This window comes from Mycetomoellerius zeteki, unplaced genomic scaffold, assembly GCF_001594055.1.
Source record: "Mycetomoellerius zeteki isolate Tzet28-1 unplaced genomic scaffold, Tzet1.0 scaffold324, whole genome shotgun sequence".
Classification (NCBI taxonomy): domain Eukaryota; kingdom Metazoa; phylum Arthropoda; class Insecta; order Hymenoptera; family Formicidae; genus Mycetomoellerius; species Mycetomoellerius zeteki.
The window spans coordinates 194,615-220,665 of record NW_017257310.1 but is presented as its reverse complement, the minus strand read 5'-3'; the positions used below and the strand labels follow the sequence as shown (position 1 = coordinate 220,665).

General features: G+C 30.2%; 3 protein-coding genes and 1 long non-coding RNA gene across 4 annotated transcripts; all 4 read left to right on the top strand.

The window, feature by feature from the left end:
• The first annotated feature begins 593 nt into the window (after positions 1–593).
• LOC108725092 (uncharacterized) lies at positions 594–15,246 on the top strand. The gene is made up of 3 exons (XR_001936738.1): positions 594–604; positions 7,386–7,391; positions 15,172–15,246. It is a non-coding gene; the product is annotated as an uncharacterized lncRNA (long non-coding RNA).
• Positions 681–2,196, top strand: LOC108725091 (protein takeout). The gene is made up of 3 exons (XM_018451877.1): positions 681–771; positions 1,326–1,566; positions 1,755–2,196. The coding sequence occupies exons 1-3, from the start codon at positions 696–698 to the stop codon at positions 2,194–2,196; spliced, it is 759 nt and encodes a 252-aa protein (XP_018307379.1). The 5' UTR covers positions 681–695.
• On the top strand, positions 7,256–15,153 carry LOC108725089 (protein takeout). The gene is made up of 5 exons (XM_018451875.1): positions 7,256–7,399; positions 7,483–7,661; positions 11,799–11,891; positions 14,358–14,639; positions 14,739–15,153. Exons 2-5 carry the CDS (start codon positions 7,538–7,540, stop codon positions 15,041–15,043), a joined length of 804 nt encoding a protein of 267 aa, XP_018307377.1. The 5' UTR covers positions 7,256–7,399; positions 7,483–7,537; the 3' UTR covers positions 15,044–15,153.
• Positions 15,247–16,914: 1,668 nt separating the features above from the next.
• Positions 16,915–25,607, top strand: LOC108725084 (MFS-type transporter SLC18B1). Its single transcript, XM_018451862.1, has 8 exons — positions 16,915–17,022; positions 19,903–19,998; positions 21,674–21,964; positions 22,274–22,394; positions 22,482–22,705; positions 22,916–23,091; positions 23,433–23,601; positions 24,916–25,607. The coding sequence occupies exons 1-8, from the start codon at positions 16,915–16,917 to the stop codon at positions 25,222–25,224; spliced, it is 1,494 nt and encodes a 497-aa protein (XP_018307364.1). The 3' UTR covers positions 25,225–25,607.
• The last annotated feature ends 444 nt before the right edge of the window (positions 25,608–26,051 follow it).

Here is a 26,051-nt window from a genome sequence, read left to right as displayed (position 1 = left end):
ATCTTATAAGTATATGCACAATTCTAGACAACATCTTAAGAATAATTAATTACGATTTCTTGGAAACTAATATTCAAGAAAGATTGGCAATCGCGAGCAAACATAGAGGGCTGTAGACTACAAGCCTGCGATGCACTCGATAGAGGCTTTTATAGTTGATCATGGAAGGGTATGGAAGATCTGGGCCATGGACCAGTCATATATGATGCTAGTTAAGTGGTTCTTAGTCAGACATCAATATATTTTCTTCGACACTACATTTTCTTAAATTCTTTCATTACGCGATGACGTAATGGAGAGCAAGGTCTTCGGATGACCTCTTGCTGCGAACAATTATCAGCGATAATTATCTGCGAACAGATACTGCGAACAATTATCATAGATAAAAATCTAGATTTCAAGAGTAAATGTATTTTTTGTAAAGGATCAATTAAAAATTAATAAACGACTAAAAATTAAACCGCACTTTATTGTATATTCATCAAATACAAATTTAACTGTGTCACGAAGAGGAAAAGTATCATTTCATGTCGAATAAGCATATTGACTCTTAATGGGGTTCGTTCATAAAGAGAGACAATCGCCTAATCAGCGCATTGCGATGGTCGAAATAAATTCATGCATTCGATAACACTTTCAGTGATACTTTGACGTACTGACGAGTTATTCTACGCATAGAATTCATTGTAACCAGAATGCATATCAGTGCGCATATATTTACATTCTTATTCATAATATCTGCATTTGTTGCAGTGAGAACTCGTGATATACGTAAGTAATATATCAATTATTTTATAGAATATGTATACGAGTATGTAGGTATATCTATTTTTATTTATACGATTATTATAAATCAAAGGATATGTGTGAGTGTATAAAGTGTTTTATATTAATGACTTTTAGACAATTTATGAAAACAAAGTAATTGAAAAAAATAATGATTCTTTTTTACATTTCTTAGAAAATAAAATATTATTTTACAATTTAATTTCTATAAAAATTCGAAAGAATTAGTAATTTATTAGTTTTTTATATCAATTTATAATATCAAATCGCTGATGGTTCAAAAAGAGACCAAAAATCCGTCCGGAAATTATTGTAAAGTAATAAATTGGTTATAAATATATTTGAAACAATTTGCGCTCGACTTATCGCGCCGTTATTACTATTGCCATATTATGACAATTTTTTATATTACCAAGAGTCTATTTTTATTTATTTCAAATATTAAGTAGCACTAAATTATTAAATTATATATATAAACATTACTTTAATCATAATATTTACGAGAAAAAATTTCATATTACAAAACATACATTTTCTAGCGCTGTTTGTAAAGATATGCCACCGCAATGATCCAAATCTGAACGAATGCGTAAAGCAAAGTATCAACTCGTTAAGGCCTTATCTGAAGACGGGCATTCCAGCATTACAAATACCACCTTGTGAGCCACTTCACGTACCACAGATTGAAATTAGCGAGTCAGTCGGTCCAGTTTCCGTCAGATCGACATATACCGACATCGAGGTTCAAGGAGGAACGAGTTTCATTTTAAAGAGCGTCAAGTATGTATAATATATATGAGTCGAGCTATGAACAGATAAAAAGTCGAGTTAAAATTAATCCGTATCTAGAAAATCCGATGTTTGAAAGAACGTTTTTTCATTCAAAATTATAAAATTGCATTAAAATTATTTTTATCATAAATCCTCAAAAATTGTATACAGAATTTATTTAAAATTATCTTTTTCAGAATCGATATCGATAATAATCGCATTAAATTAAAACTGTACCTTCCATGTCTTGAGATGAACGCGCACTACAATATGGAAGGAAAGATTTTGATGATGCCTATAAACGGAAACGGATTGGCGCATGGCAATTTTACAGATATTGATGTCATAGCTACCGTCCAAGGCGAACGTTATCAATCTCGAAGAACTGATGAGACTCATTATCGTGTTACTGACTTCTACGTAGACCTCGATGTTGGACAGGCCAATATCCATCTGGATAATTTGTTCAACGGTGATGATACTTTATCTAATGCTATGAATCTCTTTTTAAATGACAACTGGAAGATTGTGACGGCCGAAATTAAGCCGGCTCTCGAAAACACTATTTCGGAAATCTTTAAGACATTCTCAAATAAGTTTTACTCAAAATTTCCATTGGATACATTGCTGCCCCCTTAAATACATTACATTCATTCTTTATAAATGAGATATATTTTAGAAATAAGTTCGTGCATTTATTATCATTTTTATTCTCCATTCGTTTTAGTTTTTTACGGATCTGTTATTACAGAATTATAGTTACATGTATTTCTTTATATTATTCTTGTTCGAAATAACAAATAAATTTTTTACATATAATGTAAAACTACACATTGATCTTTTTGTAGTACAAAATGTCATAGTAAATAGGTTAAATCTAAATAAGTACATACATCAATACATGTAATTTTAACTGGATACGTAATTTTAACCTTTTAAACCTGGAATGTAGTTTATATTATATAATCTTGCTAGAAATGTAAGCAGATACGTTTTTTCAGTTAGCATGAGTAAACATCGTCAGTTTTTTAAATGCAGTTCCACATGCCGAAAGTAAAACATAAAAATGTGACGTATTCGGAATATTCATTTACAGAGACGTAACTTTGTACCTCGTAGCAAGAGATACTAGCCCCAATAATACAGAATAATTGGTTACTGAATAACGAAAATAATAATGACAAAATTTAAATAAGAATAAAGTTCTCTGACAATCTTGCGTTTCGCGGGTTTTCTCCGTGTTCAGATCCATTCTTGGGTTTGGGAGGATGGAAGCCGGGGGACATCCTCCCGGCTACCGAAAACCGGCCGATTTCCTCTCTCCTCCTCCACCCACAATTTTCTTTCCCCCCTCCCTCCCCTCCAACAAGCAACGTAATATAAAGGAAATGACCCGGGGGAACAGCCTAGTATCAGGCTGCTCCTCGCCCTGATGAAGTGGACTGCAAGGTTCATGAAACGTTGGCATTCCAAGAATGGATCTGAACACGGAGAAAACCCGCGAAACGCAAGATTGTCATATAGGAAACACCCGTGGAAAAGCCTCAAAAATATTAAAAATAAAGTTCTTTTATTAATTTCTCTAGAAAGCCTATTTTGAAAATCACATAGAAATAATGTATTTTTTAAGTTTACATCTCAATTTTATTTAAATAATAAAACAACGTTTTTTTAAACATATAATGATTACTAAAGTATATGATAAAAAACTTCAAAATTTTATTTTAATAAAATAATAGAAAATGATTGATCTTCAAAATGTGTTTGTAAAACTGAAGTTGTCTTTATATTCTAAAATAAATACTTAATAATAATTTTTTCCTCTATATTCTAACATTTACAGATATAGGTTCGACTATAGCATAATTTTATGTAAATTTTATTAAAATTTATATAAACTTTAGATATACAGAAGAGAAAGTGTTAATGTCCCAATTTCCATGTCCAGTTTAATCAAAAATAATATCTCAAATAAAACAATATTTTATCTTTTTCATTTACTTTCTTAACATTTATTCTTAGTACTTGTAACAGTTGTAACGTATTAATAAATATTTTTCAAATAATCAAATATAAATTTAATTTATAATTTTTAGGTATAACACGCCTATCTTTTCGATATTTAAATGTATAGATGATCCACACGTGATTTTAAATAATCTAAAAGTTTTAAGGCGCGTTCACAGAAAAGCGCGTTGACGGAAAAGCAGAGAGCGGAAAAGCAGCAGCCAATCAGAACTCGCACTGGTAGTCGACAATTTCGGCTTTTTGTACTACTACCAGCGCGAGTTGTGATTGGCCACTGCTTTCCCGCTTTCTGCTTTTCCGTCAAGGTGTGAACGCGCTCTTAGGCTCCTTCAAACTGCTGACCATCCTTGCAGTTGAGTATACTTGGAAAACATCTCTTAGGCTGTCGACAATATGGTAAGTTTTCTTGAAATACATACATCTATTTAAAAAAAAAACACATAAAGTCGATTTACTTCATACATAATCATTGTCATGGAAATTGTATATTGATAGCTTGATAAATGTTGCTTAATTATTACATGCATAATTTCATTAGCGTAAAAGACATAATATTTTGACAATATTAAATATTAAATCTCATCCGACCATCAATAGAAATAAATGCTTTTAACGGTCTAGTTGGATCTTAAATGTTTGTATAAATCTGTGTGAATTTATATACTACATATGTAGTCCTTTAAACTGCGGGGTGTGAAATGATTTTTCGGTCTTGAAACCCAAACTTTACTAAACTACCGCATGCAGTAATATCACGAGTTAAATTAAATTGACTTATATTACTGCGATAGTTTAGTAGATTTTGCGTTTCAAGATCGAAAAATCATTTCGGCGCGTATTTTAAAGGACTACATACATAGTATATAAATACATATAAAATTGTACAAGCACTTAAGATCCAGCTAGACCATTTAAGGCATTTATTTCCTATACTTACGTTAATTTATATAAGATATCTATTAAAATTCGTTTCCTACTAACCGTGCATCATTTTATAACAAAAATAGCTTCCACTTTTACTATCTAACTTTTCACGAAATTTTACGCTGCAATATTATCCTAAAATTTCAGGACACCTTGTATAAACAACAGTATATAAGAAATAAAACCAGTTAAGTAATAAAAATCAATGTTAGTTAATTCTAAGTTGCAGAAATAAATAACAAGCTTTCAAAACATCCAAATTATTTGAGAGTTTATTTAAAAGTTAATAAAAAAATATTTTTATTATATGTATAATTTAATAGTTTATTACATAATTAATATGTATAATTTAATAGTATATGCGTAGTATATGCGTTTAATATTATATACAATATAATAACATGCTTTTTGATCAATTATTTGAAAAATATATACAATGTAGTATATCTATTAGTAATCCTAAATATATTAATAATTTTTTTTCAAATATTAGCAAAATCTATACCCATAACAAATAATGTAGGCGTAGTGCGTAAATTATATGATTAAGAAAATAGCAATTATTATATATATTCTTCCCAAATAAGTGCGAGTCTTATTCTTACAAGCTTGTAATTGCATATAAAGATATATAGAAAATTATGTTCTGCATTTTCCCATTGCAATTCTGTCGACAGTCTTTTCTCTTACAAATGTAGTTATGAAATCTTGTCGTAATCCTCCTAAGAAAATCGTTCTACTTACTTCATACTTAATTGTTATTTATTTTGCAACAAAACAAATGAAACAAAGAAAAGATTTTAATTATTGCTAATATTAATTAATATATATAATTTTTTTAAGTGTATATATTGTAAAATTATAATTTACAAGTAGTATTTATTCATTTTTCATTGCTTAGACTTATAATTTACCTATATTTATTTATATTCATTGATACTCATTCACATTCATATTGTATTCATTCGCGATTAAAGTATTATAAAAAGGAGAACAAATAATATCAGCAAATTTGTTTACCACATCTTTTAGCTTGTTGCAGACGTAAGTAAAGATAGAATTACACGATGTCTCGAATGATAACATGCATACAGTCATGCCTGCTCAAATCTGATGTATGCTAGAATTTGTTCATGCATTGAGCGTTGCATATTGCATATATGTACATGATTTTTATATTTATTATGGATTAATTTATAGCTTTGCATGCATCAATCAAAAGAAACAATTGCTAATTTTATAGTTATTTATCAAATTTTAGACTGTAGTATTAAAGCAAGCATAACAGCATGCAGAGCTGGGCATGTATTTGAAATATTTTTATTTGAAAAACAATATTAGTAAGACAATTATATTTTGTATTTTGTGTTTGTTCGGAGTACATGAAAATATTTTGTATTTTGTATTTCATGGGAGCATATAAAAGTATTTTGTATTTTGTATTTCATATACTAACATTGACACTTAACTTTATTATTTGAATTACAAAATACAAAAAGCTTTCAATCTTTCGATTTTAAATACAAAATACGTAATATTTATATTTTATGCGATCCGCTGAAATAAAAAAATACAAAATACGCTTGTATTGCAAATAGTGTGTTTTAAATAAAAGTATTTCAAATACATGCCCAGCCCTGCATGCGTATATGCATCATTCAAGAAATCGAGCATCGTATGATTTCATCTTAACATTTAATCACTTTTTTCAACTATAAAGATTCCATAACAAGAAAAAGTTTTTGTATACGATACATAAGTAAGATGGAAGATAATTACAACGAAGTCGAGGTGAACTTGGTTGTCCACTATACAAAGCTTTTATATGCACTTCAATTTATCTGTCCAACAAGGTATTTATCTCTTGCGCATGTCTCAGAAACGCAAGATCAGGTTCCTCGGAGGACAAATTCGAAGAGACAATGAAACATTAAGTGGTCATGGCCGATCAAGTTCGTTATTATCGCCTATCACGGAAGAAAAAGTAGTCTTATTAATTTATTTCTCATTACTTTGACGTTCAATGCTTACAACTTTTATTCAAGGAATATAAAATTGATTTAAATTAATTCAATTAAATTAAAAGCATTAATTAAATAAAAAATTATGCTCATTTAAAAATTAGAAATAACAATTTTTTATCAACGGCATTAGAAAATATATTTGTGAATAGCTAATTTGTACAACAATAAATATTTTTCAATATAAAAATACAAAAAAATATTGTTTAATTATATATAATATATATTAATTACTATATATAATATTTTTTCATTAATTTGTTGAATAGGAACTTGTGTGCACATAACATAATTTGTGCAACTATGGTTTGCGCATTTATTTCTTGTAATAGAGAAGGTATGAAAAATTGTATGAATAATCTTACAAAAATAAAAGGACTATAAAAATAGTCGAAACCTAATGTAATCAAATGTCATGGTGTGAAAGGCAAGCGATAAAGTCATGAAGATCCATGGTTTCCCAGAGAATATTTTTATCGTAAACACAGAATTCGACAACAATATCCAATTACGATTGTTGCGATTATCGCAACCATATGTAAATTTTGTGTGTAGCCGGTCATAGAACATCGGTTCAGGGTGCATTGTCATAGCAGATGAAAAGAGATAATCACGATGGTTGGCTCTTTAAAGTCAGCAGGCAGTAGTGGGTTACACCTTCAGAGTAGGGGAACAGCGCATATAAGACAGGATATGAAGGGGTCCCGTCCTTAGTTTATCACAAAATAACCGTACAACTCTGTTGGCAGGTCTTCTGCATTCTCGTTCGCATTGAGTCCCTTCTTCAGTCTCTTTCGCGAACCTATCGATATTGCGATCATTTTTTGTGCGACCTTCAGAGAGTTGTCGGAAGAGTTGCTGGTGTTCAAGTTAAAAGTCGTTTTGTAAGCCCCTTGCAAGGGATAATCAATCGTATAGCGTGATCGCTAAGGATCTGCTCGCATTTTTACAGACGTAAGAACAGGAAAGTGAGGAGTGTCGTGTTTCTCGGCAAGAATACCGACAGGATGGCCTTCGTGAGGATAGCTTCCATTCTGCTTCTGGGCCTTTGTGGGACTGTCTTGGTGTCCTGCGAGGACCAGAACGTCACGGAGGTCAACAGTGGACTTAATGAGCCAGATTTCCCCACTCGTAAGACTATCATGAAATAGTTTCTTCCGTCATATCATTAATCAATTGTCGAATCATTATTATTAAATTGTACTTCACACGATTATTAGAAACTGAGACGCTGAACTGACACTAATTGCTATGCGGCATGCGCGTTTATTAGTCATATATACCATGGTGGTAATATTCATTATAGATTCCTGGTCGCCCATGACACCGCAACACAGACGCATACAAATGATTGTTTTTTTTATGAAGCTTAACATTAAAAGTCGCATTAAAAATTCTAACATGATGCGTTGTGGCATAAAAGTTTGTTAAAATTATAACACATATTTGTGTATTTTTACGATCGTTTATAATGATTTATTTATTTACTTGAACTTTAATGTCGAAATTTGTTGAAATTTCCAAATGTTATACAGCTATTATTCAATAAATATCATTACTATATTATTAGAATTATGTTAGAATATTGTTAGAATTCTAATCAATAAATCATTAAAATTTCAAAGTAAAAAACGCGGAAGAATTTGTTTTTTCACGCACTTCTGGAAAAAAATTTATTGTTATTCTATTTGACAATTCTTGCTATTAACAATTGTTATATTGCTATTTGTTAAAGCCTATTTATTTGTTATAACTGTATATAAATGTATATATTTTTTTATATTAGTATTTATTTTATAATGACGTAAGAGAGAGAGAGAGAGAGAGAGAGAGAGAGAGAGAGAGAGAAAATGTGTGCGACTATGTTGATTACGTGTGAACGGAAAAGAATAGGAAATGATTACGCGCGCAAGTGTAATCTTACCTTGCATTTTCATTTACATTTTCCACTGAACATCTCGAGCATATCTGCCTTTCTCTTTCGTCGTAATCCGAAGAAATACAATGGGCATACCGTATGATTATGTGACGGAAACCCATTGTCTTTATTATACATCTGTACTCTCCACTATTGTGACCGCCAACCATCAATCACGCAAACTTTTCCGCGACATTTTCAAAATTTGATCAAAACTACGACTTTTATAAATTGATTTGTTTACTAAAATATTTCGAAATAAGGATAATATTTCGCTATAAAAGTTAGTTTTTTTTACTTTACTGAATTTAAAAATACTTTATATAAATTTTAATTATTCGCGCAATTAATATGCAAATTATTTTTTTATAAATTAAACATAGCAATTTATATGATAACTTTTTATGTAACATTAAATGCTACATGAATTATGTTACTATTCTGCACCATTATATTACTGTTCTGTGTAAAATTTCCAACTAAATTAATAATTGTATAAGCAATTCTCTAAAAAGCAGTGCATAATAATATATAAATATTTGCTTATAATTATTGTGAACACATTTTTTTAATTTGCAAATCATAATATGTTAATAATAAATAATAATAAATAGCAATTTAAATAAATAAAATTCTAATAATTATTAAAAATAATAATAGAATAAATAAATGGCAATAAGAATTTCTAATAATAATTTTAATAATAACTTTTAATAATAAAATATAATAAATATTTAATAATAAAAATTAAAAATGTTATTACATTTACCTTGTTTTTTTTATTAAAATTAATATTAGTAAAAAATGGTACAAAATAAGCATAGGTTTATTTATTTTTACACTTAAATAAAGCAAACAATTTGTATTGTTATTTATTTATAATTAATACTAAAGCATTCAGAATTTAAAAAATTTCAAGTCAGAATCTTTTTATAAATATAAAAATACAATAGAATATATAGAAATTAAAATATGAACATAAATAGCAATATGATCTTGATATTAAAAGCAGAAGACAATAATGAAACTTACTAAAAAATTTACAAAAAATTTAATGATATCGTTCCGGGGTTTTTTTCGTATTAATTGCAATCATTTTGTTTTTATGACCATAATTGTAAAGAGATCCGTTTTTTACCTATTTCTTCTAACAATAATAATAGTCAATTTAGCAAAATAATCCACGTGTGCAAAACGACACTGGCCACGGTGGTCTTTGCCGATATAATGTCTCGGATCATGGCGTAACGTTTCTTAACAGTGTGGCGAAGGTTATGTCAGAGATTGCATAATTTGCGGTGTCGAGGATCGACGGCAATCGGCTGGAGAAAGTACCGGTAAAGTCGATGTTATAACGATGTACGCAAAACACCACACCGATTCTTCACTCCGTATACATTACGAGTGATGACATTTCTTCGAAGTACATGCTGGATTAATAAATTAAACTCTCGAAACAAAGATGCAAAAGTTACATTATATCTTTTTTTCATCACTTCGTGGAGACAAGGGAGAAACTGGAGCTTTAAAAAATGTTTGACATCTAACTTCTCAAGTAGAACACGTAAAACAAATTATGTAGAACAAGTCATCATGACATTAAAATGACGTCAAAATAGCTCCAAAATAATTACGTCTCTTTTCAATTAATCACGATCCATTTTAAGTCATCGTAACTTGTTCTGCTTAAATTTCTTCTTTATGAACCTTTTCCATTACGCTTAAATATTTGAAAATAATGACTTGAGTGAGTGTTAACTTATCTGCGAACTTTTGTTATACATTTATACTGAATCTTGATCCCCCCCACACATACATACACACACACACACACACAGTAGCACTTCTAATTCAATATCTTCCGCTTTCTGAGGCTGTCCAAAGCGTGATTCATTGTCGAGCTCGACATCACCACTTTTAAATCGACATTATCATATGCTATACCACAGAACTCTTTCTACGTGTTCTATAAATCGACTTTCTTACTTCGGTAGCAATGAGCATTAGAACCCGTGATATACTTTTTTTCTTCTTTGTTTTTCATTTTGCCCACGTTCGTTCTCGGTCGAATCAATCGATGTCTCGAGTGAAAGCGACAACGTAACGTAACGTAGCCATGCCAGTGATGCGTCAAGTGGTCCAGATTCCTATGCGAAACGTAATAATAATACAAAAGGATTAAACGTCTCTGTTCTTTGACATAAATTTTAATAACAAAGATTAAATGTTAGCACATTTAAAATTGTTTTGGTCTTTGCATTATTTTTTTCTTTCTTGCCATTTCAATCTCTCGTAGTCAACTGATGATTAGCATTACGAAGTCTTTGACAGTAATGATTATTTAAACAATATAAAAGAAAGAAGACCTTGCAGAGCGATTCACTAAAGAACGGATGAGGGGAGGATTATTGTTCCATATCGAGTAGTTTCCATTAGAACAAGTCAGTTCTACTACAATAGCATGGTAAAAAAGAAAGTAAGAAGACCTCGACCGAATTACTCAAGCTAATGGCAAATACTTTCTAGTATTTCATACTTTCTAGTAGTTCATTAAAACTATCATAGTGTTAATATCGGTAATTTTGCTCATTCGGGATGATAACGAAATCGTAGTATTATTCAAACTTTTATAATGTATTGAAACTGAATACAAAAGTCTTAATGGCTTCTTTAGAGAAACAAATGATGAACCTAGATTAACGTGCATAATCACCAGACATAATTAATTAACGAGATAATTAAATACAGAAAGGAAATGAATATCAGGTAAATCATTAAATAAATCAAAAATAACTTTGAATCGTTCTATAAATAAAAATTTTTATAAATAAGCATATAGCATTTATATAAATTTTAAATTATACAATATTTTTGTACATTATTAATATTTCGTATATACTTTAATATAACTATTATATAATATTTCTTATTAGAAATAAAAACAATAATTATAAAAGATGATTTTAGAAAATTTCACTGTTTCAATGCAAAAATTACTCATTTTTTTCATGTTTTAGAAGCGCATCATAGCAGTCCCATGAAATCAAGAATGTTCCAGAGATGTGAAATTATATCTTTTCAAATAATAAAACATAAAGTACACGAAAATCATTAATTTAAGTAAGATATTCTAGTATCCGCGCGTATTTATATCCGGAAAGCACATTACGTGTTCACTCAAAGAGATTAATGGAGACTATCAGATACGTGCGTTGCCTGTAAAGATTAACGATTAACGTTATTCAATATCGTGATGCATGTTACCATTATTAGCATGCCTATTATTAATTACATAATTTCCATTACATAATATTTGATTGACCTACAGTCAAGTTTTCTTTATTCCTCAGCCGAATACGTACTACCATGCAGCAGGAAAGACCCAAAGATCGATGCGTGCTTTCTTAACACGCTCGCCCATATCCATCCATATTTGGTGAAAGGTAAATAAAACGGCAATTTATCAAATTAGCAAAATGCACGTCACAAGCTACAGGAAACATAAACTACATAATCATATCACTTCAATAGTGTTACTAGTATCCTTGGTTAACGTCAATTTGCTTTACAATATAATTAAAACTTTTAATGTGAAACAGAAAAAATAGTACACATCAAAATATTAAGAACATAAATTTTAGGCGTTATAATATCAATATTTTGCTTAAAAATAAGTTTAATTTTATTCGTCATAAAATTGTATTTCTTTATTAATATTTTGCTTAAAATTACAATCATACAATTTGTCGCTTCTATTTATAGCTGAGCGATCAATTTGAATGTGCCTTGTAATATTTATTGCTTAGATAATAATTCGATAAAAATAACATCAATCAATGAAAGATATTAATACTAAATTTTATTAATTTTATGAAAAATATTAATACTAAAATATTAAAAAGTTAAAATAATATGAATATTAAAAATAACAAATCATGTACGATATCGCAAAAAATTTTCGTATACCTATTTTAATAAATAAAAATTTTATTTTTATTTATTTTCTTCTATCGAGTTTATATGATATCAATTACCAAAATAAACCAGTAAGTAATAAAATGTTAATTGCAATTGTTACATAAGTATATTCTCATGTCGTAAGAGCGTAAACTTTCCTCGAGCTCGGTAAATATCGTGAAAATTTGTACAACTGATTTAGACTTACAATGATGCTTTATGTAACAGGCAAAGTCGGAACTCAGAACTTCATAGAAAAGCAGTATGGCACAATTACACGCACAACGTCGTTGCAAAATATTGGCATCATACGATTAATTTCAAAGGAATTAAAAATCATTCAAATAAATACATAAACGAAAGGTGAAATGACAGCCCATCCTTTATAGACATACCTTTTCTAAAAAAATAAATAGAAAAAATTTAGGCAACGTTTGTTGTTATTAAACGAAATTTATTTGATATAAAAGCTCTGTGCAATCTGTATACTTACGAAATGAAATTTCCAGATTAATAGATTACACGAAGAAACGAGTCGAGTTTAGACTAGAAGAGAAACAAGCCTCATAATTAGACTTACAAAGGAATGTTCCAAATTGCAAAAGCGATATCAAGAAACTAACGCTATCAGTCGAAAGATCACGTTTGAAATAAATATTCTAGATAGTTAAATCTTAGGATTCTGTATTATAGATTCTGTACCCAATTTGATACGAAACATATTTGCCATTTTAACTTTGACACAAAATATCTCGAGAATAATACATTTTTGGAAAAAATGTTTCAAATAAAAGTCATAGAGTTTGAAGAGAACCATCAGATGAGTTACTTAGATTTTGAGTTCAGGGCCCATTTTGGACCCAATAAGGCCCAGATTAATTTTTTTTAATCTAAGTAGCTCATCTAATGGCCCTCTTCAAACTCTACAACTTTTATTTGAAACATTTTTCCCAAAAATGTATTGTTCTCGAGATATTTTATGTCAAAGTTAAAATGACCAAATATGTTTTGTACCAAATCGGGTACAGAATCTACAGGATCCCAAGATTTGACTACCTAGAATATTTATTTCAAACGTGATCTTTTGATTGATAGCGTTAGTTTTTTGATATCGCTTTTGCAATTTGGAACGTTCCCTTGTTAAACCTAGTTCAATATGAAATTGCATAATACGAAAATTTACGTATGTATGAGTGCGGCATTAATGTAGTAGTAATGTGTCAGGTTTAATCAGTAAAACAGCAATCCTTTGAGAATTCGGCCATTTTTTTTATCTAGCAACCCCTTAAATTATATCAATATATTTTAAATTTTATACATCACAACTATTTAATCATGACTATAAAATTATATTACATAAAATTATATAAATTATCGTATCCGCATCACAGCTGTTGTCTGTTTAGCAACATAGAAAATCCATGCATTAATTAGAATACGTAATAGTTACAAAGTCACTGTGCATGACCTTTCAGTATACAGATACGTGTACACATGATTGTAAAAATCCTTTGTTCGATTTACAATCCAAAATCTCTCTTTCAAGATTAAGTCTACTAATTTTAATTAAACTAGTTTTAATCGAAAACTCGACATTACATCACAAAAACGCCGTATAGACTTTTCATTAGAAAATTTACTGAGAAGTTTGAATCGAAAGTATAACTGACCTATGCGGAAAGACCGGTTTCGTTAAAGTATCTAAAATTTTAGCTAGATATATATATATAAATCTATAGAAAATAATTTTATTAGACCGTCAAAATAATTACGCTCAAACTGGTTACTAGAATGTCAAAACATTGTGCTATTATTTATTATGCTTGAGCGTCTTACATAATTATCTTGATAGTGGAATAAAATTATACGTCCTATTAAAATCCGTGCACTTCCATTATTCTCAATGATTGTAAGCTAATCGGAAATGGTTTCTAATTGGAATTTTTTAATAGGTATCCCGGAATTGGATGTGCCTCCTATAGAGCCACTGGTGATCCCCGAACTGAAGATGGAAAATGGTCAAGGTCCGGTGCGTGTTAGAGCGATTTTCACTAACATCACCACGATAGGACCAGGGAACTACAGCGTCAACAAAGTACGAGTGAACATAACGTCATATAGATTCGATATGCATCTTTCTTTGCCGAAGATTGATATTCATGGCAGCTACGACATAAACGGAAACGTACTTCTCTTCCCCATTCAAAGTCACGGAGATTTTTGGGCATTATTCGGTAAGAATTCTCGTGAGGTATAACAAAACGCTAATTTCACAATTTATTAAATAAATATTCCAGTCTGCTGGTTTGCATGTTCGCACCTTGCTATTTTAGGTGACGTAAAGGCAATCGCTCGCATACAAGGTGTCGAGGAAGTGAGAAATGGTATTCGTTACATGATGATTTCTCGATTACTAATCGACTTTAGTCTCGGTCGGGCCAGATTTCGCATAAACGATCACCTGAACGGCAACAACGTTATCGGCCAGGCGATGAATCAATTCCTGAATCAGAATATTAAAGAAATAATTGAGGAAATGAGACCAGCGGCCAGCTCAAGTATCGCCAAGTACTTCAAGGACTTCCTGAACGGTGTTTTCACCAAAATGCCCCTGAAAGTTTGGATGCACGATGCGTAATAGTTTCCAATTTCCGAGAGCGTACAAAATTCACATACGATATCCATGACTGTTGCATTACTTCATCAAAATATGAGCGTACATTTCATAATTGCGAAAAGATATCTATACAGCATAAATTATTTCAGCAATATAACTGCAATATTGTTGGAATAATCTATGCTGTATATGGATATCATAATCCCTACTATAAAAGTCCATAATAAATAGTGAGTAAGTAATCTTAATTTGTTAAGATTTATAATCCGTAAGAGATATTCATGATAAAACATACATAATCCATCGTCCAAATAAGATCAACTTTTTTTAATGCAACTTACACTTATTTCAAATTAAAATAAACAATAACTACAAATTTATTGTAGTATTCAAACCGATTTTAAAGTAGCCCGGATTGACAACGTAAACAATGTTTCCAAACTTTGTTTTATGTTTCTGAAGTTATTAAATTTTGTTGTTAATTGATAAAATAATGTGCGATTCACGAACATATATAATTATATTGTAGTTGTATTAATTCAATTTTTTAAATTAAATTATTGCGTTGCGATTTATCATGTCATAAGGTTTATCATCACAGGAATATAACGTAGAAACATTGTCACGAAACTGTATAAAATTATAGATATATTAAGTAAAGCGCGTAAGTGTCAGTAATTTTATCACGTTTATACAAATTTGTCTTCAACGAAATAAATATGTCTACCTCGAAATAAATAAACTGTAGCCGTACAGCATTTTTACCATTAAGAAAAAATTATTATAAATTAATGAAAGAACCTATCATCGAACGAACTCTAATTACAGGAAAAAAATCAATAATTGGTAATAAAAAGTTTCTCAAAATCTTAACTTTCCTTTCAGATATTTATGTTTTTTATTTTTTATTAATATGCTACTATGGGTGCGTTTCACTTGACGCTGGCAACGCTCATGAAATCATTTCATTGTTGTTTATCAAATGTTAAACAAGGACAAATGATGCTCACGAGCATCGTAAGCGCCAAATAAAATGCATGTTATGTGTGTATGATACCTAGAAAATTCAATATCTTCAATTACTGTTATTTATTTTATAAGTAAAAATATTGTAAAACAGAATTTATTCTGAAGTTGGAAAGGCCTCACATAAAAGAATTGATTAAAAGTTAAAATTATTGAATTGTGTTAAGCGACTTATTGTTAGACTTAGATTTTACAAAAATGATATAGCTCAAGAATTAATTTAAAAAAAAACCTTCGTTTGATGATTCGAAAGATGTTCAAGTCTTCGTTAGTACACGAATAAAATGTAATTTCTTAGATAACATTATATCTAAAAATAGCAAAAACATATAAAAGCGATTATAAAAAGCATAACATAGATAAATGGAGTACTTTAAATGGAATAAAATAGGCACCAATCCGCCGCGCCGAACGTTCGTAGATTCACGCCCTGTAACACGCTTGCGAGACACTCGGCAGCGCGTTGGCCGATAATGAAATTAGAATCGTGGTAGGACATATCATTCGACCTCCGACCCTCTTCTCCCGGTTCTTGCGAAGTCCTTAAAAGTGAACAATGCGTCTTGAGTAGTGCGGCAACGACGCTCAACCGCGCATGTAGTAAACACATGCACGCGCCACGAATCAGACGAGACAAGACAAACTTATCTTACTGTGTATAAGTATTGTATACTAAATATGTACTATTTACGTAAGAATGAGTAGTCTTTCGAACGGCTGAATCGCGGTGCCTGTCGCACTTAAATTTCTCCGAAATTCCTCATCCTGGATCTTCTTCACTTGAAGTGACTGATTCAGTGCATCCGATCTTGCGACGTACAAAATTCATACGAGTGTAAAGAAGTGTACTGAATTAAATTGACATTATGGTTAAGTTTACCAAGCGACAATGGCTTACCTTGATTGTCATCAGTATCGCCGATTTCGCAAATGCCATTTGCGTCTCACTGCAAGCACCGTTTTACCCTCAAGAAGTAAGGATCGACAATTATAGATTCTTCAAGGAAATTGCATTAGTGAGACGTATATCTACAATATATTTAGAGGAAAAATTTTTAAGGGAAGCTATAGATATATTTAAACAAGATCTTAGAAATTTTTAGTTTTTTACAGATATTTATAGTGGGACGTGTAGAGTAGTTTTGTTTGTTTGAAAAACCAAGAAATCCTTCATCTTCAAACAGCGCCACTCTACGTCCCAATGCGAATATTTATGAAAAACCAAGAATTTCTAAAACAAACAAATCTCATTCTATGTCTCACTATAAATATCGAATATTTACGAAAAATTAAGAATTTCCAAGATCTTGTCTAAATATGTAGTTTTTCTGTATTTTTTCGTAAAATGTTTGTTTTCGCCAAGATAGAAACTAACGATAATCGTAATTTTTATTTAAAATATCATTTGAAAGATCTCTCGATCTTTAAGTTTCTTTCGCGCAATTTCAACTGATAAAGATGTTTAAACTGCATGCGTTTATAGACATAACAAAATTATTATCACTGACTTATGGTACCACTAAAAGTAAATAGTCTACTTCGTAATTTATGAATTAAAAGAGATTTTAATTTATGTTATTGTCGATAAGATACGAATTTCAAACGTGGTGGCCGAAGTATTTACAAATTGAACTGTAATCTTGCTGTCCTTGTAATTTATGCAAGAAGTCATCAAAAATAGAATACATAAATATTTCTTTTGAATTTGAAAATACAAAAGAATATGTAAGTATATGATTTATCGTGTTTCAGAAAAGAAGATTTTATATCGTATAAAAATAGCATTTCATTAACAACGGAGGTTTTTAAAGCCGAATGTAGATAATTCTCTCACACTTTGAATCTTTCATCAATTTAGTACATTTGGGCCCGATTGCATCAACGTTGTTTTAATTTTAAGCGAAGCTTAAAAATTTCTCTTTCTTTTTTTAAAATCGATAGAGAGACAGAAAGGGAGAGAGTTTTAAGTCACGCTTAAAATTAAAGTAACGTTGGTGCAATCAGGCCTTAGCATTTTCAATCTTTATCGCATTATTTTTCACTTTCCATGGCTTTTTTATATCGCATTCCATTTATTAAATTATAAATTATTGAATGATATATAAAAATATGATGTAAATTGTAACATAATATAGAATATATGAACATACGAAATATATGTAAACAGGGTATCCGGTAAGTTTCTGTCAAAGTTTTCGTGAGATAGAGCGGACTCAACTGATTGTGAGTTGAAAAGACCTCTACCATTTTGCAATTTTCGCAAGAGAATTATAACAAAATATTAATTACTAACAATCATCGAATATTAGTTTTCAATAATTTTTTACTCAAGTACTATCAATTTTATAGAAAAACGGCAAAAGACAAAAATTGTTTATTTTTTTCTTATAGAGCTCCAAGAATTTTTTCAGAATTTTTTATCAACTTTTTAGCACTGCATTTTCTTATTGGTAACTATTTTTATCAACATCAGAAAATGCGATACTAAAAAATTCTGAAAAAATTCTCAGAACTCTATGAGAAGAAAATAAACAATTTTTGTCTCTTACTGTTTTTTTGTAAAGTTAACAGTATATAGTAGTTAAATAAAAAATTATTGAAGACTAATATTCAACAATATTTAGTAATTAATATCTTGTTGTGAAAATTGCAAAATGGTAGAGGACTTTTCAATTCAGTTTAGTTTGCTCTATCTGCTCACGAGTGCTTTGTCAAAACTTACCGGATACCATATATATACATTTTAATATATATACGTGTATCTTATATCATTAAATTTTAAACGAATTTAATAAAAATTGCAATAATTGAAATATTAGACATAATAAAACAATTAATTGGTAGAAGTCAATGAAATATTACGACATTTTTACAATATTTGAACCATTTTTGGAAGCCGAATTGTCTTGTTTGAGTTCAGATCATTTTTTTCAACAGTACAAAGGTTAAAATACGTTGAAGGAATCTTCTCGATAAGTCGAAGAGTCTGGCAGGATGAATTAATTTCTTTCTTAATAGTAGAATCTATATCGCATCGCGCGCGCAATAATAAATTAAAGAAATACAAAATCTTAATACGTCATGTTTTCTGTGATAAGAAGAAATGGATGTCCATAAAAGCAATTTTTATCGGATTGCGTGCGTTATAGCACGTCAGAATCTATTTGCGACTATATATAAGTTAAAAGTTCATTACGTACTTATCTTACAAACCAATAATAAGGAAAAGAGTTGAAAATGAAACCTCTCAGCAAACAAGTCTATATTGTAATTTGTTTCTTTATTGTATAATAATATATAGTCCGGGAGAACTGTCTAATTCTTCTTATCATTTATTTAATAAATTAATAATCTTTATTTATTTTCATTTTTAAGTCTTCTTTAATAATACTGAATGCGCGATTGTAAATGTGCAATAAATTATGAAATAAAAAGGGGAAAATTACATAAAAGATTAAACACACCATTCCGTAAATCGCAACAAGTATCAAAAAATTAATAACTCTCTCACAAATTTAAACAAATTTTCAAAAAAAACACGTGTCAAATGCATGTCTACGAATGATACACGTGTGCGAAGATGTTGTTCATCTATCGCAAGACAAACGGCGACATTCGATAATTTAGTTTGTACATGTATAGTCTCGACGCGTGGAGCAAAACTCTAAAGTTTATCGGGATATTATCTCGACAAGTATTAATTGCAGTGCGACGCGATAGTCGACAAAACGGCTGCGTAGCTCAATGTATCTTCGAGTTGCCAATATTTCGAACGGCTCGAAATATTAACGAATTAATATATAGCATGCATATATCGTGCAAATGTAATTGACAAAAACATTCCTTTTTCATAGGCCGAAAAAAAAGGAGCGTCGCCATCAGAGTATGGACTGGTCTTCGGGATTTTTGAACTGGTGGTTTTCATTATTAGCCCAATTTATGGACAACATGTGAGTGATGACATAAGATGCATTTTCAATGTCACGACATGAATTTTACGCCATAAATCAAATTATCACATTAAATAGATAAAGCTAAGTAATAAAAAATTTATCCGTCTATAATTATCTGTATAAGTTATAGATTATTCTTTTAGTTTTCAATTCGGCCGTAAATTTTCATTCATTTGTGCCTTATGTATTCTGTGATAAAATATCTGTTACAAATAATATGGCTATCACTGCAGATAAAATACTGAAGAAATAAATATTACGAAATAAGAAAAATGATAAAAATAAGCGCTATAAATCTTACAAGTACATGAAATTCGAATCGCAAGTCAACCTATGTAATGATTAAGGTTGCAACACGAAGCGCTGGATCTTGCCAGTTTTCAGGCTCACCTATTGCTATACGTGCGGATATTTATAAATTACTATTCAATATTGTATATTTTCATACGTTTTTTTAGCATAAAAAATAATTCAAAATTTACAAATATTTTCAATAAAAAAAATTATACGTCAATATTATAAAACGGCTCAGATGATATACAATCAATTTAATAAATTCAAGAGTAATAAGCCTAATACATCAATTTAATATAATCGGTATAAAAAATAAAATAATAGAAACGTTTCGACCTACAATTGAGGTCATTATCAATGAAATACAAATAACGAATTCTAGAAATTATCAGTAAAATTGGATTTAGAAAGTCTACAAAAACGCAGTTACTTATGAAAACTTAATTTACATTTTTTAATTAGATTAGAAAATTAGAGATATAACGAGACATCTTACAATTGTTGGTCAATTCTAATGCAGAATGTCTTTTTATTTTGTTGAATGTTGTTTGGCTCAACGATCCTCCTACCATGTCTTTGTAAATTTCGTCAGACAGAATCCAAAGAATAAAATGTTTAAGTCAATCTTGATAGGACAACACGAGATCCTTGCACCAAATACTGCATTAGTCGAATTAATTTAAATTACATAGATATTTTAGTGAATTGTTTTACGAAAATCACATCTTAAGAAAACATTCTTGTTTAAAAGACAATCAAGAAAAAAAATTATATTTTAAAACATTTATAATATTTTGTTTAAATTAAATTTTTAATCAAAATGTAATATATATATATACAAGTTGCATTACTTTTAAAATTTATAAAGTTTACAATTGAAGAATGTGAAGAGAGAGAGTATATTTACAAGAATATTTTATTATAAAAATAAAACTTTGTAAGGAAAACGTTTCATTTCCATTAATATATTCTTTCGTCAATTTGGAATCAATATTTTCTTAACATATTATTTAAGAATGTTTTGACTATACAATTATCAACTAAAAATATCAGTCAAACAATCAGTCAAAATAAGTTAATATCAAAATATTTTGATGATATTAGCCCGAATATGCTCTGAAATCAACTGCAAAAAACAAAACAATAAATAATTTTATTTATAATGGTTCTATACAGCAAAATGACTTATTTTTCTGTAGTTTTAGATCAATAACTTTTAAACAAATAAGTGAATCTAAATAAACATTTGCATAAATATTTTTTTATTATTTGATTAGTATATGTTTATATACTAATCCTTATATACGTAAAGATTACATATCCTTAAAAAGATTATTATTTATCACAACTTTTAAATTTAATTTACTGTCTTTCGCAGCTCAATCGAATTGGTCCAAAATTACTGTTCAATGGCGGTATCCTGACTACAGGAACTTGCGCCATATTTTTTGGTTTATTGGACAAAGTCAACGGTCATTATCCTTTCATAATCCTGTCCTTCGTGATTAGAATTGTGGAGGCAATGGGAAATGCTGCATTTCTAACAGCTAGTTTTGCCATTATCGCCAAAGAATTCCCCAACAATGTTGCTACGACGTTTGCCAGTTTGGAAACTTTCTTCGGCTTGGGTCTCATCGTAGGTCCTACTGTTGGAGGTGCACTCTATCAGGTAACATATTCTTATTCAGCCCGTTCTTTTTAGCTAAAGTTCTTACACGGTTCATCTTTCTTCTTTTTCTCTCCACATTAGAGAAAAAAAGAGAAAAGATGAACAGTGCAAGAACTTAAGCTAAAAAGAACAGACCTACTGATTTTTGCTTAAGGCTCTTCTCTCGCTTATATTTTAAACAAAGATCTCTACATTTTATACACATTCGTAAAATAACACGTTAATTACAGTACATGCGATATTTTTGTCTAAATGCCAATAACGTTAATAGATATTAAAATTATTATAATATTATATTGGATATATTAGATAGGTGGATATACTACACCATTCGCGGTACTTGGCTCAGCATTGTTTGTGGCAGCAGTTAGTACTGCTTTCATTTTACCCGTACATAATAACAACGATAATGATGCACACAGCACTGGAGGTACTGTTCGTTCGAACGGATATTTAAATCATGTAATCGTAACCCTATTGATTTTACATACAATACATTATTCGTTACAATTTGTAGGAGTAATGAAAGTCTTAAAAATTCCCGGCGTGATGATCGCCTCCATGTCAATAATCGCAACGAGCATGAGCATCGGATTTTTACAAGCGACATTAGAACCGCATCTGAGGCAATTCAACTTAAGCCCAGTCGTGTTAGGATTGATGTTTGTGATTAACGGCGGTACCTACGCGCTAGCTGCGCCTGCATGGGGCTGGCTTTGCGACAATTACTGGCACCCAAAGGTAATTTCTTATTATAAGAAAATAGATCATTACATAATTCTATATAGAATTCCAACTTTCAATTGAATTATCTCCATAAATTACATCACAAATAATTCCAAACGTAATCTCGAGTTAGTCTCCCCAAGGCATTATAACAGATTTGAGATTTAAGAGATATCATTGTAAATATATATCAACGCAAAAAAGACATAACACTCTTTACTTCAGGTAGCAACCATTGCCGGCTGCTTTCTTGTAATGATCGGTTTCTCACTGGTCGGTCCAGCGCCGTTCATTCCGTCGGCAATCGTAATCTGGATGCCTATCAGCGGCCTTATGATCCATGGCTTAGGCATGGCTGCTCAACTGGTTGCAAGCTTCACGGATGCCTTACGGACATCTATGTAAGTCGTACAAAAGAATAATTCTGAACTTGTGAATTTCAATTATTTTCGCACAATTCGCAAGTCAATTATTGCAGTTTAATTTATAAATTAATGAACTTCTAACATACAAATAGCCCAGGAAAATTAGATTTTTTGGAGGTAAAATTGCCATAAAAGATTTGTTTGCGGGAAATTGTTTGAAATGACGTATTATACAACATATTAAAAGTTCTCTTCATCATTTCGAACAACTTCCCGCAAATAAATCTTTTATAGTAATTTTGCCTCCAAAACGCAAAAAAAATTTAATTTTCCTGAGCTAAAATCAATAATGCTTTTAATTCGTGTTCCATGTTAAGATCATTTGGATTTCCAAATAATCTTGAAACTTATGGCCTCATCAGCGGATTGTGGACAAGTACGTTTGCTCTCGGAGCTTTCATCGGTCCCAGCATCGCTGGGATTCTACTGGATAACACCGGTTTTAGAAATGGTTCTATGTTTATAGTGTTACTTCACATGCTAGTGGTATGTTTTCTAATTCACTTTATGTAGGAGAAAGAGGGGTAAGATGACGAAGTGGGTAAGATAACGAATTGTTAATTTTTTAAAGATAATAATAGATGAAAAGCAGATGCTTAACTCATTAAAGGCTTTAGGTAATAATACACAATCTCTTATAGTTTGAATTCAATCCGATTAAAAAAATAGATACAATAATATATTAAGAAATGTGTTTTGGATGCATTCACTTGTAATTTTGCAGTATTTGTATATAAGGAATGACATAATTATAGTAAATACTTTCATTTTTTTAATAAAAATGGAATATTGTATAACTAAAAGCGAATATAATAACATATTAATAGTTTTTTATTTTTCGCATTACAATGGTTTTATTAATTAAATAAAAATATACAGTAACTGTGGATAAGATGACGAACGTCGTGTATAGGTAAAATTACACTCCCATGCAGGCAGATTGTAGGTTATGTAGTAAGTAGGTATATTTTACTAATAAGTTAATTACGTAATTACATACAGTACATATTATACATAAATATAATTATGTTAACGTTAACGTTTCAATAATTTTATTTATATAAAGGTTTTATGTTGTTTATATTTTTCTCTAAAACTTCTTATAATATATTAAAACAATATAAATGTATTATAATAAATCTTTTTTTACTAATAAAAAGGATATTTTTAACTTAAATTAACTTTTCGCCATCTTATCCACTACTAAGTCATTTTACTCACATATGGGGGCAAGATGACGAAATTAACATGTCCTTAAAAAATATAAATTTTAAAGAATTTTAATTTATTTAACAATTTTACAATTTTTACAAATGATAACTAAGACTGTAGTGAACTTGATCAAAAATAAATCAGTCTCTTTATTTCATCACAGAAATTAGGAAAAATTGACAAACCTTAAAGTCGTCATCTTATCCCCCTTTCCCCTACAATATGTATATATGTAGAATATCTTGCAATTCAAAAAATTGATTTTAGTTTAAATTTGAGATGTCCAAAAAAAAACACTACAGAAAAACACTACACACCGGCATAATGCGATCTTTCTTTGCAAAAAAAGAATCATAAGAATTCAAAATTATACTCACACAATCAGATTGATGCCTAGGCACAGAATAGTATAAAATTTCGTCTTACTTGAATAATCATAAACTCTGAAAATCAAACTTTTGAATTTCAAGAATTAACTAACAATCTGATTATCTACAAACTGCACGAATATCTTGAATTTGAATTTTCAAACAGTATAATTGTTCGGTTAAACCATAAATAAAATTGCTTGCATTATTTTTTTCGCAGGGCGTAATAACTGCAGTGTTCCTGAGCAGCTGCAGTCGTGCACCCAAGCCATACATCGAAATCACCACAGTCGAGAATCTCAGAACACCACTGATGGAGAGTGGCCGATTAGGCGGTAGCAGCAGTCTGCATCAGAACGGACGGGGCCAGGGTGTGCCGATCGACAGGCCCGGCGGCATGAATTCGCTGATCGTGTGTAACAGTTATTCGAATAGAGCCGGTGCATGGTCCAGGGCGTCGTACAGCGGCCGCTACTCTCATAGTTATGGTTCCATAGAAAATAAACGTTACTTGGAGCTCACCACGTGATAACGAACATTCAGTATCGTGTCGGCAAACGGCAACAAGAGTACAAGATTCTGCCACACCACTCGTCGCTCTCTAGTTCCCATCATCGAAATCATTCAATTTGCAAAAATACAAGAGACTGTTTCTTATTCAAAAAGAATATCAGGCAAAAACTAATGTTTCATTATTCGCTATATCGGTAAGCTAATAATAACCACAAATTTAGCTTAATTTAGAAATGATAGTATCTTTATAATGAAATCTGCATGATAATATATATATTTTCATAAAGCCCACTTAAATTTACAATAATATCATGATAAAAGGATATAAAATGGCACTGACAATCCAAAAATAACTTAAGCATGTCTATTAGCACACCAAAATTAAAATTAATTTTATTACCAAACGCAAAATTTTAACATGTATACATAGAATATGTATCACTTCTGTGATGCCATATAATGTGTCACAATTATACTGAATTATGTTATCGTAGAGTAAGATATTATGATCATTATCATAGAAATTATAAAAAATTTCCTCGCGAATCAATGATTTAATCCATTAAAAAAAAATACGCGAGTTTCTTTCCGCTGTCTTCGCTATCTTGACCGTACTACTCTTTAACTTTTTATTTTTAGAAATAAGTTTTACAATACTCTTTGCTTATATAATACTAATTAGATCAATAGACGAATGTAATTTGCAATCAAATGTAAATGTAATTTTAGAATAATGGTACGTGGATTTTTCACTTCTTATATCTAAGATTTTGAAGACTGCATATATGTATAAAAAATTACAACATTTAAGGGATGAAACAACCAATCTCGAAAGAATGCAGA

What these genes read in the sequence shown, in the direction of transcription:
- LOC108725091 (XM_018451877.1), top strand. Translation starts at nt 696, where the DNA reads ATGCATATCAGTGCGCATATATTTACATTCTTATTCATAATATCTGCA. An exon ending in AGTGAGAACTCGTGATATAC is followed by an intron (nt 772 to 1,325) that starts GTAAGTAATATA and finishes TACATTTTCTAG; the next exon opens with CGCTGTTTGTAAAGATATGC. An exon ending in TTCATTTTAAAGAGCGTCAA is followed by an intron (nt 1,567 to 1,754) that starts GTATGTATAATA and finishes TATCTTTTTCAG; the next exon opens with AATCGATATCGATAATAATC.
- LOC108725084 (XM_018451862.1), top strand. Translation starts at nt 16,915, where the DNA reads ATGGTTAAGTTTACCAAGCGACAATGGCTTACCTTGATTGTCATCAGT. An exon ending in ACAATTACTGGCACCCAAAG is followed by an intron (nt 22,706 to 22,915) that starts GTAATTTCTTAT and finishes TCTTTACTTCAG; the next exon opens with GTAGCAACCATTGCCGGCTG. An exon ending in GATGCCTTACGGACATCTAT is followed by an intron (nt 23,092 to 23,432) that starts GTAAGTCGTACA and finishes TTCCATGTTAAG; the next exon opens with ATCATTTGGATTTCCAAATA.
- LOC108725089 (XM_018451875.1), top strand. Translation starts at nt 7,538, where the DNA reads ATGGCCTTCGTGAGGATAGCTTCCATTCTGCTTCTGGGCCTTTGTGGG. An exon ending in TGAGCCAGATTTCCCCACTC is followed by an intron (nt 7,662 to 11,798) that starts GTAAGACTATCA and finishes TTTATTCCTCAG; the next exon opens with CCGAATACGTACTACCATGC. An exon ending in AGATTTTTGGGCATTATTCG is followed by an intron (nt 14,640 to 14,738) that starts GTAAGAATTCTC and finishes TTGCTATTTTAG; the next exon opens with GTGACGTAAAGGCAATCGCT.